This window comes from Hemitrygon akajei, chromosome 7 (genome assembly GCF_048418815.1).
Source record: "Hemitrygon akajei chromosome 7, sHemAka1.3, whole genome shotgun sequence".
Taxonomy (NCBI): Eukaryota; Metazoa; Chordata; class Chondrichthyes; order Myliobatiformes; family Dasyatidae; genus Hemitrygon; species Hemitrygon akajei.
Window position 1 is genome coordinate 34,149,459 of NC_133130.1, and position 15,457 is coordinate 34,164,915.

At 38.2% G+C, this 15,457-nt stretch overlaps 1 protein-coding gene across 1 annotated transcript in view; it reads right to left on the bottom strand.

Moving 5' to 3' along the window:
• The window catches only part of xpo5 (exportin 5), a 115,996-nt gene that overhangs the window by 30,434 nt on the left and 70,105 nt on the right, over nt 1-15,457 (bottom strand). The window contains exons 21-25 of the mRNA XM_073050614.1: nt 8,435-8,535; nt 4,840-4,936; nt 3,927-4,063; nt 2,829-2,926; nt 818-864 (exon numbers count right to left, since the gene is read on the bottom strand). Coding sequence (XP_072906715.1) covers nt 818-864; nt 2,829-2,926; nt 3,927-4,063; nt 4,840-4,936; nt 8,435-8,535 — 480 coding nt within the window. The remainder of the gene's footprint in view (nt 1-817; nt 865-2,828; nt 2,927-3,926; nt 4,064-4,839; nt 4,937-8,434; nt 8,536-15,457) is intronic.

Here is a 15,457-nt window from a genome sequence, read left to right on the forward strand (position 1 = left end):
GGGGGAGGTTGGTGGAGGGATTGCATCATCCATACTTGATTGACATCTGAGACCCTGTGAGTCAGGATAAAAAGAGGGTCTGTGGGAACAGCCCCTCAGACGCACCAGAAGAAACACCAGCGATCCCGTAATAGCAAGAAACCAGGGGAAAGGCCACGTGTGTCCGGTTCCATTTGCCCTGGAATCGGTGGGCCCTTTTCGACGGCCGAAAGGTTTTTAGCTAACAACGGGGAAACCAACTCCCAACGACTCTCGAAGGATTGACATCATAAAAGGAATGGGCAAGTTTTAAACCCGTCTTTCTCTCCAACCCAAAAGCTGCAGCTTGAATGAATTGAGTGACTTTTATATTTCCATCGGACAATACATTATCCCCTAGACAACGATAGAGCTATTTCTTATTGATTATTATTATACCCACGCTTTTAGATTTAGTATTGACGACGTATATTATCTGCATGTTTGCATTGACATTATTTTGCGTATTTTTTTTATCAATAAATACTGTTAAAAATAGTACCATCAGACTTCAACGGACCTCTCTATCTTTGCTGGTAAGTGACCCAGTTACGGGGTACGTAACAATAGAAACTGGACATCTATGATCACAAACACAAATCTTAATACGCAATTTCATTGAAAACAAAACCCCAGTTAGTCCTGATTTCTCCACCTTTGAAAAATAATTACTTGATATAAATCAAAATTATTGCATCAGGGAAAATACACCTGCATAATACTTCAACATTTACTATCTAATATTTAACAAATTCCTGGACAATAATCATCATGGTTTTGGATCTTTACATTTACTTACTCCAATAAGCCTCTTTGGTTGATGACAATCCATTTGCCACTTAGTCTCTGGAAGAACAATACAATAATATTGAACAATGTACTGATTCATGGCAAGTCAAACCTAAATTATGAATAGGTTTAAATGGAGAGCAGAAGAAAGGGAATCCCAGATTTAACAAGTCCCAAGATTTCTTTCACCTTCAAGCCCTAGCCCCTCCATTGCACAAATGTACCCGGGCCTCTTGATCATATTCAAATATACACTTGCCCAAACTCCTGATATCTGGCCAACAAAGAACCACACCATCAATATCCAATGCCCATGTATTTTCCAACTGCTGACCAACTCAAGACCCAAGCTTCCAACATTACCCTTCCCCTACCACCCATTTGGCCCTTGTCATCTGCCCCCACTTTCTCGGGTATGCTTCTAGCCTTTCCATTACAGAAGTGCTGAAGGAGGCATTCACCAATTGTTACCTACTCCATCACAAACTACACTTTGGACTTAAAGTGTATTATAGTTTTGTGTTCAGACAGCGGCACAAAAAGATGGTCTAGCATGCCCAGATGCATTATAGAATTTGTAGCCCGCTGTTACTTTCAAAACAATAGATTTTTTCTATCATCAAACTCAAGGGCTAGATTTACTCAAATGGTCCCTGCCACACACAAGCTCAGCACTCTCATTTTCCATTGTCCTAAATTAATCCAGTCATCATCCACATAACCAATCTTATAAGCCAATACCTTCCCGCAGTCAAGCAGCTAGTCCGTAAACAATGGCCATTCTAACAATATAATTGGGGCATGTAGGTGGATCAAAGCAGTAACAACAACTCCTCTGCAAGTCTTATTCAGCCAAGGACCAACACCAGCTGTATGTCAAGGTTTGAGCTTGGATTGATACTTTTCATCCAGCAATTCATATTAAGATCTGTTTAGTTTATCAGAAATGTCCATTACATAGCATTCTAAAGTATTCTCCAATTCACTCTCCCACAACACCTTTGATTTAATCATAGATTAGAAAAAATATTGAGCCAAATGTTCCTAAACTCAGGTTTTGCCTGACCTTTGCCTTCTGCAGGATGCCCAAAGTTGCAAAGGCATTTCATAAGTCAGTGTGGGCCGTGAGCAGTAATTTGATTCAATGCAGTGCAAACCAGGAGCCTAGCCATTGACAGGAGTGCAGCAGAGTTGCACCACAGCATGCAGTTAACGGAGCTGCTGCCTCAAAGCTCTTAACCTCCACTGCTGTCTTTGTGAAGTCTGCACGTTCTCCCTGTGACCTTGTAATTTTTTAACCAGGTGTTCCAGTTTCCTCCCACGAGCCAAAGATGTGTAGATGGGAAAGTTAAACGGCCAATGCAAACTGACCCTAGTGTGTAGGCGCGCGCATCTGGGATGGAAACTGAGTGGAAAATTGTGAAAATGAGCTGGAATTAACAAAAAAAATGGCTTGATGTATCTTTCTATGAATATGATTCTATAACTGAGTGCCTTCTAAAAGCTTATGCTGTCAGAGGGCCTCTTCTACCATCTCTTAATTATCTTTGATAAACAGACATTTAAAAGTGCGGGAAAAAGCAAAAATAAACATTTACTTTGAAAAGCGAGTTTAAGAGAAACTGAACATAAACACAGTTACCTTCACCTTTCAGATGTATGGAGTTTCCATTTGTATACCCAGTTTCTGGATCTCAAACCCAAGGCAACAGATACAGTAAATTCTCCTCACCATCAGCTCAGTAAAATTAGAAGCTACTCTATTACCCGTGGTGAGTGGTGTTCCAGAACACACTGACTTGTGGACTGCAGTTTTGCATATACTCATGGAAATCATTAGGAAAGTCTGGCCCAGCATGCACAATCTTCCCTGACTAGCATCAGAAAAAGCCCAGAGATTATTCAAATACTGAGGATACATGGAACTAAGAAACCCAGATACCTCGTTTGGAGAATTGCAATATAGTTTCACAACAGCAGAACAATAACCCCTCAGACCTCTCTCATTTAAATATAATTACCTGCAGTAAATAGGAGAATAGGGGTCCAAGAATTGGGCACAGCACAGCTTCATAATGTTCAGGTGGGCAGGACTGGACCAAAGGCTTCACAAAGACACGTATGCACAAGTTAAGTATTACCTTGTATTTAATTGGCATTTTCTTCCTAACATTTCACAACAGACTGATAGCAGCAAGAAATATTTTTGCCTCATCTCCCTTTATCCCATCAAATGTATATCTTTGAAAAACTACATAAGAGATCTTGCTGGAGAGATCTAGCTATACAGCCCATGCTACCATGCAAAATCTCTCAGAAAACAACAAAGTTTTGCATTACATCTTCACCTCAGTTAATTACAATTATTTCCCATCAAACCTAACCAAATGGCAAGCTAGGGAAATGCGGCAGCCAAGTTTTATATGCCTTTATTACATTTTTAAATAAGCAATTATGATTTTTATTAGTAAACTCTGAATAACTATTCATATGCTTCCAATTAAAACATTAAGCCATCTAAAAATTACTCTCAAAATGTCTCTCTTGAATAATGTACAAAACTGCTAAACATTAACGGTAGTGTCTCAATTTAAAAAAAACTATCTTTCCAATACAAATTCAAATGGGTGACTAAAACTCTGAAATAGAAATAAAATAGTTAACATTTCAGGAACATCCTGAAACATTAATTTTGTTTCTCTTCCCACACCATTTTCAGTTTTTGCTTTAGATTTCACGCATCTATTTTATTTGCACATTTTTAAGAGGCCCTTTAAGCAGCATTGCCAGCAACCCCAGATTTAATCCTAGCCTAATCACAGGACAATTTACAATGATAAATTAACCTACTAACCAGTACATCTTAGAACTGTGGGTGGAAACCGCAGCACCCGGAGGAAACCAAAACATTCCATGGAGGGCATACAAACTCCTTACACAGGACTGAACTCCAATGCCGAGCTGTAATAGCATTGCGCTAATCACTGCACTACCATGGTATCCCGTAGTTTTTGATTAGCAAAGATCTAGCTCAGACTAATTTCTAGTCTCAGTACTCAATTATCCCAACATAAAGATATCTGCCCAAGTTTGTTTAATCAGAGTGACAAAAAGGATATGGAGCACTGGACGGAGCCTATAGTCAGGAATATTCTCCAGATTCACAAAAGCAGAGTTTATTACAGACTCTGCAAAATTACTTATGTTGAAAAAATCTTGAAGCATACTTGGTCCAGCATTCCCGAGGATATGAAAACTGTTTAAGAATAAAGTCAGAGTAAATGTAATCTTTTTAATATCCAAGAAAACCAAAACAAATACTACAAACAGAATCAAAGTTACAAAATTCAAGGTTCATCATTCCAAGTGGGTTAGCATGCAACACATCACACAGAAAACTGAGCTACAGCTGGCCTCTGTGTCTGAAGCATCAAAAGGAACTACTAATCAAAAATGCTATGCATTGATTCATATTGCCCTGTGCAGTTAGATAACCCAACTCTCATACGTCTAGTACACACTTGAAGGAAGACACTAAAAGGATGCTGACAGAACGAGGGGTCACAGTTTAAGGATAAAGGGGAAGCCTTTTAGGACCGAGATGAGGAAAAACTTCTTCACACAGAGAGTGGTGAATCTGTGGAATTCTCTGCCACAGGAAACAGTTGAGGCCAGCTATATTTAAGAGGAAGTTAGGTATGGCCCTTGTGGCTAAAAGGATCAGGGGGTATGGAGAGAAAGCAGGTGCAGGGTTTTGAGTTGGATAATCAGCCATGATCATACTGAATGGCGGTGCAGGCTCGACAGGCCGAATGGCCTACTCCTGCACCTATTTTCTATGTTTCTATGTTTCTAAGCAGAAAGTATACAGCAAAAGTGTTAACAATTATCAGATAAATTGGAGCACATTTGTTCTTCACTCAAAGGCTAGTTCACCCCATGTGGAAAATAAAGGGGGGGGGAAGGTAAATACCAAAATTCAGTATTAAATTAAATACATAGGAATTAGATACTGACAAAATTTCTTCCTACCAGTTATCATACAGGGTACAGAAGAATCCTTGCATTCGTTCCAGAACAGATTTGTAGACAGGAGCATCAACATGATCTAGTAAAGGCTGTGGAATACCTGCATCAATGACAAGACTCATCAGAAACAGATTCTATGATTTACAAAAGTGTAAAACTTAGAGGACAAATTTATGGGATTACAACTTAGTCTCAGTCAAAGACCAAGATGTTTCATTAAAAGTCAACTTCTGTTGGGGTTTTAAACTGATATGAGGGGAAAGCCTGTGCAACTAGTGGAGTAATTCTGGGGAAAATATATGTGGAGCTATCATACAAAGACAGGAACTGAAAGGTTGAGCATGGTGGGACTAACATGATGACTTGTGTCTATTTTAATACATGGAATATTATTGGTAAAGCAAATGAGCTTAGAGCTTGGATCAGCATGTGGAATTATGATATTGTAGATATTGGTGAGTCTTGGTTGTAGGATGGACAAGACTGGCAGCTCAATGTTCTGTGGTTCCATTGTTTTACACATAACAAAGAGATCTATTAAAAGCAGAGAGATGACATTACTCATTGAAAAAATGTCACAGCAGTGCTCAGACAGGATAGCCTGGAGGGCTTGTCAACTATGGGTGAAACTGAGGAATAAGAAAGGGGTGACCACATTAATGGGACTATATTGTAGATCTCAATAGCAGGATTTAACAGCAGCAAATTTGTAGCAAGATAGTAGACAGTTGCAAGAAAAATATGATTGTGATTTTAACTTTTCACATATTCACTGGGACTCCCATAAGGGACTGGATGGGATAGAATTTGTCAAATGTGTTCAGGAACGTTTCCTTAACCAAGATATAGACGTAAAAAACTAGAGAGAGTGACGCTGGATCTTCTATTGAGAAACGAAACAGGGCTGGTGGCAAATGTGTAGGGAAGTACTTTGGATCTAATAATCACAGTTCCTTTAGTTTCAAGATATTTATGGAGGATACGACAAGTCCTCAAGTTGAGATTCTAAACTGAATAAAGGCCAATATTGATAGCGGTCACAGTGAGAACATACAAACTCCTTACAGGCAGCTGTGGGAACTGAACCTCTATTGCTGGCGCTGCAATAGTGTAAAGGCATGTTTGGTAAATATGAGACCTTAAAAGTGAAGTATTGAGAATAGAGTTTGTATGTTCCTGTTAGAGTAAAAGGTTTAGTGAACATTGGTTTGAGGGATACAGAGGCCCTGAATAAGATTAAGGAGATGCATAGCAGGTATAGATGGCAAGAAACAAATGAAGTGCTTGAGAAGTATAATAAATGCAACACTCAAGAGGGAAATAAGGAAAGATAAAAGAAGGCATGAGTTTTCTCTGGCAGACAAGGTGAAGGAGAAAAGTAAAACAGATTAAGAGCAAAAAGGATAGCATGGGACAGAATTGGTCCGCACTGATATTCAAGTGGTCATCTATGCATAGAGCCAAGAGAGGTAAAGGCAGGTTTTTGCATCTGTATTTACTCGGAAGACAGGCAGAGAGTCTACAGAATTGAAGCAAAACAGTAGTAAGATCATGGGGCACATCTGGATTACAGAAAACAAGGTGCTTACCATTCTGAGTCAAATTAGGGTCAAGTAAGTTCCCAGGGCCTGATTAAATGCCCCCTTGGACCTTTTGGGAGGTTAGTGCCTGGAGGTTAGTTCAGGAGGCCTGTCAGATATTTAACCAAGGGTAAAGTGCCATAGGACTGAAGGATTGTTAATATTCTTTCATTGTTGAAGAACGGCTCTAAAAATAAGCTGGGAAATTACAGGCGAAAGAACCTGATTTCAATAGTGGGTAAATTACTGGAAGGTATAAGTATATGGATAGACAGGGTCAGATTAGGAATAGTTAATATGGCTTTGTGCATAGTAGTTCATGTCTAACCAGAGTTTTTCCAAGGAGGCTACCAAGAAAATTGAGGAAGGAAAAGCAGTAGGTGTTGCCTAAATGGACTTTAGAAAGGCCTTTGACAAAATCGTATGTGGGAGGCAGTTCAAGGTTCAGACGCTTGGCAATCAGGATGATGTGGGGGGTAAATTAACATTTGACATTGACTTCACTGGTGAAGAATGATACTAAATGGTTGCCTTTCTGACCAGGTGCCTGTGACCGGTGGTATGTGCAGGATCAGTGCAGGGTCTATTATTGTCAGTCATCGATATGGACAATCTAGATAATGTGGTAAACAGGATCAGCAAATCTGCAGATGACACCAAGACTAGGGCAAGGAAGACTATCAAAGCTTGGAGTGGGATCCAGGCCATCTGGAAAAATGGCAGATGAACTTTAATGTAAATAAGTGTGAAGTGCTGCATCTTGGAAGGACTAACCAGGATAGGTCTTACAGGGTGGGTGGCAACACACAGAGGAATTTAATAGAACAGAGGGATCTGGGAATACAAATCCATAATTCCTTGTAGGTGGTGCCACAGGCAAATAAGGCTGTAAAAAGAGCTTTTAGCACATTGTTCTTCAAAAATTAGTATTATGTACAGGAGTTAGCATGCTATGTTTAAATTGTTTAAGATGTTGCTGAGGCCATATTTCGAGAACTGTACACATTTATGGTCACCTCCCTAGAGGACAGGTATCAAAAAAACAGAGTGCGGAGAAAATTTACCAGGATGTTGCTTAGACTTGAGAACCAGTAAAGGTTGAATAGGTTAGGATTTTATTCCGTGGAAGCAAGAGAACATGGGGAGATTTTAATGAGATCTGCAAAATTATATGGGGTATTGATAAAGTAAATGCAAGCAGGCTTTTTTCCACTGAGGTCATGCAAGATTAGAATATAGGTTATAGGTGAAAGGTGAATTATTTAAGGGGAACCTGCGGAGGAACTTCTTCCCTCAGTGGGTGATGTGAACGTGGAACAAGCTACCAGTGGAACAGGTGGATGTGAGTTTGATTGCAATACTTAAGAGAAATTTGGCATAGTACAAGGATGGGAGAGGTATAGTACAGGTGCTAAAGAGCCAGATTCACTGCTGTAGTGTTCTAGGACTCCATTAACTTCAGAACACTTACTGACACTAATGTACTGATGTTTGAAAATCTGATTCAACTTGATATTCCTCAAAATTATTAGTGATTTCAAAAACTTTCCCAGATACAAAAAAATACTAATATGCAGTTACCCTATACTTAATGAAAGTACATCCTAGCATCAACAAACCAATACTGACAAAAACAAACTTAAAACATCTGAAGTAAAACAATCACCAGAAATATAAGAAAAGTGCGGAAAAATAAACACTAGGAAAGTTCTCTTTTGCTTTATTCAAAACCTTCATTGATTTCTTCCTGGCCCTTTGTATCCAGATTAGTACTAAAAATACAAAGATCTATATTGAGAATCACCGCCATGATTCAGCTTAAGATTCAAACTCAATTTCAAGATTTGCTGAAATTAACCTACACTATGTTAAAAATGTTATAAAGAAATTGAATAGATTTCTTGTGAAAGATTATGTAATTAAGGTTTCACAATTAAGTGACGTCTTACTTTTAAGATTATTGGCTAATTACCCCATAGGTGAGATAAATCTCCAAAACTAAGGAATTATATATATACCGAGGATAGCATTTTTTTCCACTTCCAGCATGTCGTGGGCTTTCATGAAGTGGGGGCTCAGCTGCGCCACCATTTCTGGGAGCCAAAGATTGTTATGAGTCCTGTAAACAAGAAAACATAATAACATTAATAAGTTCCATTATTTAATCCCTTGTGATTTAAACACCATCATAAAAGGGACATGAAGGCATTGGAGTGAAAAAGATTTAAGACAATTCCACAAATCAAATCAGACAGGAAGATCACACAGTTATCTTGTGCCACTACTTGTGCCACTACTGGGGAATTTTTATCCCACTCTTTCAGTGTTTGGTCTTGTAGTGCAGAACCCCTCTGCAGAAGCCAAGCATCTGTTGAGAGCAAATGAAAGGCAACTGATAAACTAAAAGGCTTCTGCAAATACCTCCAATCACTCCACTTTTAATTAAAGTGGCATCAGCTCTAGTCAACTACCAGAAGACTTAGATAGGGTAGAGTATTCAAAATAGCAATACTCCCCTGCAGGTTCAAGGCTCTAATTGCACTGAACATAAATCGGCACAACATCCCTGTCATGTTAATACCAAATTCTAATCCAAGACAAAGACAGCTTTTTAATTATGACAACACAATTTGTATTATGTAATTCCATATTCATATCAAATGAGTCAACAGGTGCCCTGACCTTTTCCACCCAAATTGTGAACAGATTTTCATCCCATGTAGTAGTCTCTCAGAGGTTGAATCTGCTGGCAGTCTCAGCAGAGTTTAATGCAGAGAACAAAACTGAACAAGAAATTGATAATTAATATTGTAAACAATTTCCTTTATGAAAGCCAAATAATAAAAACAAACATTCAGCTAGAAGATTGGTATGATAAGAATGATTAATATTAACCAGTTTTGGCAATATCTTATCATTGGAGGTCAAATAAAATTCTAAATCAATTCAAATTATTTACTGAAAGCATATTTGGGGATACAATCAAGTGTAAACAAATGTAAAAGTATCCCCACAAAGTGAAATTTTAGTCCACATAATTTACTGGAATATCAAGGAAAACACTACAAACGGGATGAAAACAAATTCTGTTCATTTGTAGAGGGGATATAGTGTAGTGGAAAAGGTGAACAATATTCTTCTGCCAAATCTAAGGTTGGCAATAAAAAACACAAAAATGTCTTGATAATTACATCTTTAATTCTACTACAATTTTATATGCCTAAATAATTTCTTCACACATCCACATTAATTTTATCTTTCCACACCCGCATTCACTTAAAAATTATTGTCCACTGAGAATTGGCTCCAAGAAGCGTTATACAAAGACAATGTTCCTAGACGATTGGAGGGCATCACTAATTAACAGATGACACACTGATTGCACCAAATCTTAGATTATGGCAGAAGAACTTTTTCTTTATTTGCTCATCAAAAAATCTCAATTTCACGTAAATATTTCAACACCACTTCCAGTAAATGCATTAAGTCATGACATACATGGAAAATAATTGTTGAGTACATGTTCTTACAACAAGTAAGAGAATAAAGAAAAGGAAGAGTTGAAACAAATAGACAATAGGGTTGAAAAAGATGTGTAAGCAGAGAACAATAAAAGAAACACAAATTACACAGTAATGCTGAGAAAATACCACTTACCTGTATGTACTTATAATTAATACACTCTACAGACTCCATTTTCAATTTAATTCATGAATACTAATTAAATAAATACGAGTTTCAGGATACTTTTAAGCATTAATTGGGATATTAAAAAAATGATTCTTTTTCCCAGAATTAACAATCTTACATACCTGGATAGAATGCAATCTAGCCAAACTGCTACTTCAAAGTACAGATACTCAGATGCACAGCCTCTCATTCTGACTCAAACTACACAATCAACTCTTAACTCGTACAAAATGTGCCACCTCTTTCTTAAATTTCCTTTACTTCTCAATTTTAAAACATTAACTGTCCCATTTTAAAATGATCAATTCAGCTTCAAGTCTGAGACGATACCTTCTCCCCAGCACGAAGCCAACAATTACACCACTACAATTAACAGAAAGACCAAGCACGCTCTCCTACTACTCCACTGATTCTGAATATATTAAATTCCTGATAAACTTAACATTCAAATGCAAGATATTCAAATAAACATGAAGTCTTCACAACCTCTGAAAATCAAAATGCAACTTTGTGCACTGCCAAGCTCAAATAATACTTCAATGAAAGACATTTCTGGCAAACTCGAGCAACGCAGGAATTTGCAAAATTGCAAACCATTAAAATATACCATGAAAAGCCAAATGAATTATTTAAGAATTCTCAATAAATGTTGCTGGAAATAAATAACATTATTTACAACAAAATATGTACATTATCAGAGAACAAATCATAATTTTATGGTGCTGTCTTTAAAATATTAAATTTGTGAGACAAAGTATATTATCCAAATCTAATTTATGAAGGATGAAGAGGTTTCCAAAAAGAAAATTCAGTGAACCAAATCAATTGGTGAAATATTTACTCAACTATTATGCAACACATTCTATTGGTATCAAGAACACTTACAAGATCTACAAAAGTTTGAAGTAAATTTATTATTAAAGTACATATAAGTCACTGCATACCATGCTGAGACACATTTTCTTGTGGCCATTCACAGCAGATACAAAGAAACACCATAGAATCAGTGAAAAACTTCACACAAGATGGACAAACAAACCATGCAAATGCAAAAGAAATATAATAATAAAAAATAATAAATTATCAAGAGCATGAGATGAAGAGTCCTTAAAACTGAGTCCATAGGGCGTGGGAACAGTTCAGTACTGCAGTGAGTGAAGTTACCCCTCTGGTTCACAAGCATGATGGTTAAGGGATAATAACTATTCCTGAACCTGGTGGTGTGGGTCCTGAGGATTCTGTAACTCTTTCCTGATGATAGCAGCGAGCAAAGAGCAGGGCCTGAATGATGGAGTCTGCAATGATGGATGCTACTTGCCTGCAACACCGTTCTTTGCGGATGTGCTCAAAAGATGGGGAGGGCATTAATCATGATGGGCTAGGCTATATCCACTACTTTCTGTAGGCATTTCCATTCAAGGGCATTGGTGTTTCCATACTAGGCAGTGATGCAACCAGTCAGTTACTCAACGTTATCTACAAAGGTTTGTCAAAGTTTTAGATGACATTCCAAATCTTGGCAAACTTGTAAGAAAGTAGAGATACTACTGCGACTTCTTCGTAATGGCACCTATGTGCTGGACCCAGGACAAATCCTCTGAAATAATAACACCAAGCAACTTAAAGTTGTTGACCTTCTCTGCCTCTGATCACCCGATGAAGACTGGTGCATGAACCTCTGATTTTCTACTACTTGAGTAAATAATCGGCTCTTTGGTCTTGTTGGCACTGAGTGAGAGGTTGTTGTTGAGGCGCCACTCAGCCAGATTTTCAATCTGCCTCCTATATAGCTGATTCATCGCCACCTTTGATTTGGCCAATGACAGTGGTAAGTAAGGCAGCTGGGAGCTGACCAAATAGCCCTGTGGTTCACCTGTACTGATGGTGATTGTTGAGATGTTGTTGCCAATCCAAACTGACTGAGGTTTGGAATTAAGGAAATCAAGGATCCAGTTCCACAAGAAGGTATAGGCCTAGGTCTTGGAGCTTATTAATCAATTTTTCATTCATATCACTCTGATAATGAAATTCTATCCAAATTTCTGGAGTCTAATGCTGACTTTATTTGCAGCCAGTAGCTTCCATCTCTTCTAGAAGACGAAATCTTTGTTTACTCTACCAGACCACTGCATAATTTTAAAGAGTACTGATTTGCCATCAGATCAATCCTTTACAGACCAGATGTTTTAAGCGAGATTACAATCAGATTTCAATACTTCAAAGCAGTATAACAAAATTTCTTCAAGCACCAACATGTGCATATAACTTCACATATGCAAATAACTAAATATTGCTCGACTTAAAACACACCATAGACAAGACATATGTCAAGGAAGCTCCAGAAGTTAACAATAAGAGATCATTTCTTCAGATATGAAGTACACAGCAGGGTACTTCTTCTGCAACATCACAACTGTATGGCACACCTTTGATCTTCAAGCTTTAAATTTATGTTATCTATGAAAATGTCCTGCTTTACCTAAAGTTGTAACTTCTCCAGTTGTGAGAACAAAAACATCTTCAATACACTGTTGATCAAATTTCTCTCATGTCAATGGATCAAGCATTCAGCCCAGACCATTCAATTCAATTAAATTTTAGTCAAGGTAATTCTGCAGACTTCTTTTCCAGTGTAGCTTAGCTTCATTGAATGGAATAGCAATGACATGACTGGAGGCGTGCAGGTGAAAGGGCAGGGATGGCACTTTTGGAGCCATAACAAGTTGTTTAAGTACTGATAGAAGATAAAAACATCAATGGTTGCCACTTATCGCCACATTCCAGTGACCATCTCTGGAAGTGCATCAGCTGTCTGAAGTATTAACAATGTCTTCTTCATCTCCACCCACTTAACCACCCAAACACCACCAAACATTATAAAGCGAGCTCTAGCATCCAAAGAAAAGACATTTTTAAATTTTACCGACAAACAGCATAGGTCAATGAAGCTACGATTAGGTAGTGGGGAAAAGTTCGAGTGATTAAAACCCTGGAATAAAATTATACTTGGAGGGGAAAAAAAAAGTTGGTTAACTCAAAACAAACTTGTTCAAGTATTAAGACTGATGTCAGAATACTGAAACACTCAGGAAACATGAATGATTAACAATTGTTTTTGAACTAAAGTACAAAATTGGATCACACCTATTTTTAAATGCTGAGCAGGACACAATTTCAAAGTAGGTAAAAACATAAGTAGTGAGGAGAGAGGCAGACTTCAGTAATTCATTTATGAAATGATTAGAATCATTGGAGCTGCAAATTAACACACTAATGCAATTTGAACAAGTGAAAGCTTAAATAGTTAATCTTTTTAAAAAGATACATGTATAGACTTACCACAAATAAACTAATTTTACAGTGAAATTAGGAAAAACTAGAACGGTTCTTAATGAAATTGAAATATTTAAATTGAGATATAATTTTGGCATTTTGGAGGGGGAGGGAGAGGAGCCAGATGTCTTGGTATATATTGGCGCCAATGAAAAGCAAAGAGGTCCTGAAAGAGAATTTAGAGACATGGCAGAAAGCTGAGAAGCAGGACCTCCCAGGTAGTAATTTCTGGATTGCTGCCTGTGCCACACCAGTGAGGCTAGAAACAGGATAATTTGGCAGGTTAACGCGTGGCTGAGAAGCTGGTGCAGTGGGCAGGGCTTCAGGTTCTAGGATCATTGGGATCTCCTCTAGGGGAGGCATGACCTGCACAAAAGGGACAGGTTGCACCTGAATCTAAGGGGGTCCAATATTCTCACGGGCAGGTTTGTTAGAGCTATTGGGGAGGGCTTAAACTAATTGACAGGGGGATGGAAACCGGAGTGAAGGAACTCAGGATGGATGGTTAAAAAAAAGATGGCTTGCAGACGACTGTCTGGAAGGTCAGGCAGATGATAGGAGGGATGCAGAAACGGTGGTAAATACAGTACTCAAAGTGTTATATTTCAATGCACGGAGTACAAGAAATAAGGTAGACGATCTTGTTGCACTATTACAGATTGCCAGGTATGATGTTTTGGCAATCACTGAATCGTGGTTGAAGGATGGTTGTAGTTGGGAGCAGAATGTCCAAGATTATACTTTTATCAGAGGGAGAGAAAGGTAGGCAGAGGAGGTGGCATGGCTCTGCTGGTAAACAATAGCATCAAATCAGAAGAAAGATCAGATTGAAATATGTTGAATCATTCTGGGCCAAGTTAACAGTAGAAGGACCCTGATGGCAGTTATATACAGGTCTCCCAACAGTAACTGGGACGTGGGCCACAGACTACAACCGGAAATAGAAAAGGCAGATACAGGCCTCCCAACAGTAGCTGGGACTTGGAACACAGATTACATCGGGAAACAGAAAAGGAGTATCAAAAGGGCAATGTTATGATAGTCATGGGAGATTTCAACATGCACATCAATTGGGAAAATCAGATTGGCAGTGGATCTCAAGAGAGAGAGTTGGTTGAACTACCCTCACCTTGTTTAGCCCACTTATTGAAGCGACTGACCAGGGTGTGGCTGCAGTCATATGCAAACAGCTACCTGGAGTCACAGATATGAGCCAAGTATCTGGTGGGGACCAAAGTTGCTCCAGAATGGACACAAGCCCCTTCAACAGATATGCTACTCCTCCCTGGGCATCCCATTCATGGCAGCATACACTGGATTAATTCCCCCGCCAACAAATGTTAGGAACAGTTTATGGTACTATAGAAGCACACATAGTGTTCCAATTTGTTGTGTGTTTCATTTCAATACATAATTTGTTACTCAGCTAAATGGTAGTTTGTCTTTTTATAAAATATTGTTTTAAATATATCCATGAAACCTCAACAGCTACTTAACAGGGCCAAAATATACTGGTTCTATGGGTCCACATTAGCTGGAATCCACTGTATATACAAAGTTGCCATGCAATGCAATTTGATATTCTGCATCTGCAAACAAACTAAGTTGTTGATTACTGCTTTCAATCCCATTAATTTTCCAAACACAATGAAGTGACTCAAGTGTCTCCAGGAAAACTTAGCCATTAATAGCTGGTACCAGCTATTAATGGGAAGAGGCAACTGAAGTCTACAATACATTAAGCAGCATAATTCATATAGAAATAGTCAGAAAATGATTTTTGGTGTTTGAACAAATGGAACCAGTTGCCACAAAGAAGTGTAGAAGTGTAGCACATTGATAGCCCTAGTTTTCATCCCCCCTCCTAACTAGATTAGGTGTTCCATTCTTTACTGATACTGCAGAAATAATTTAAACTTACCCACTGTGCTCAAATTCAACTAGATAGCCTAAATGCTAATGTTTCTCATTAATCCTAGTTAAGTAAATAAATGGAACTCATTTATAGGATTATTATA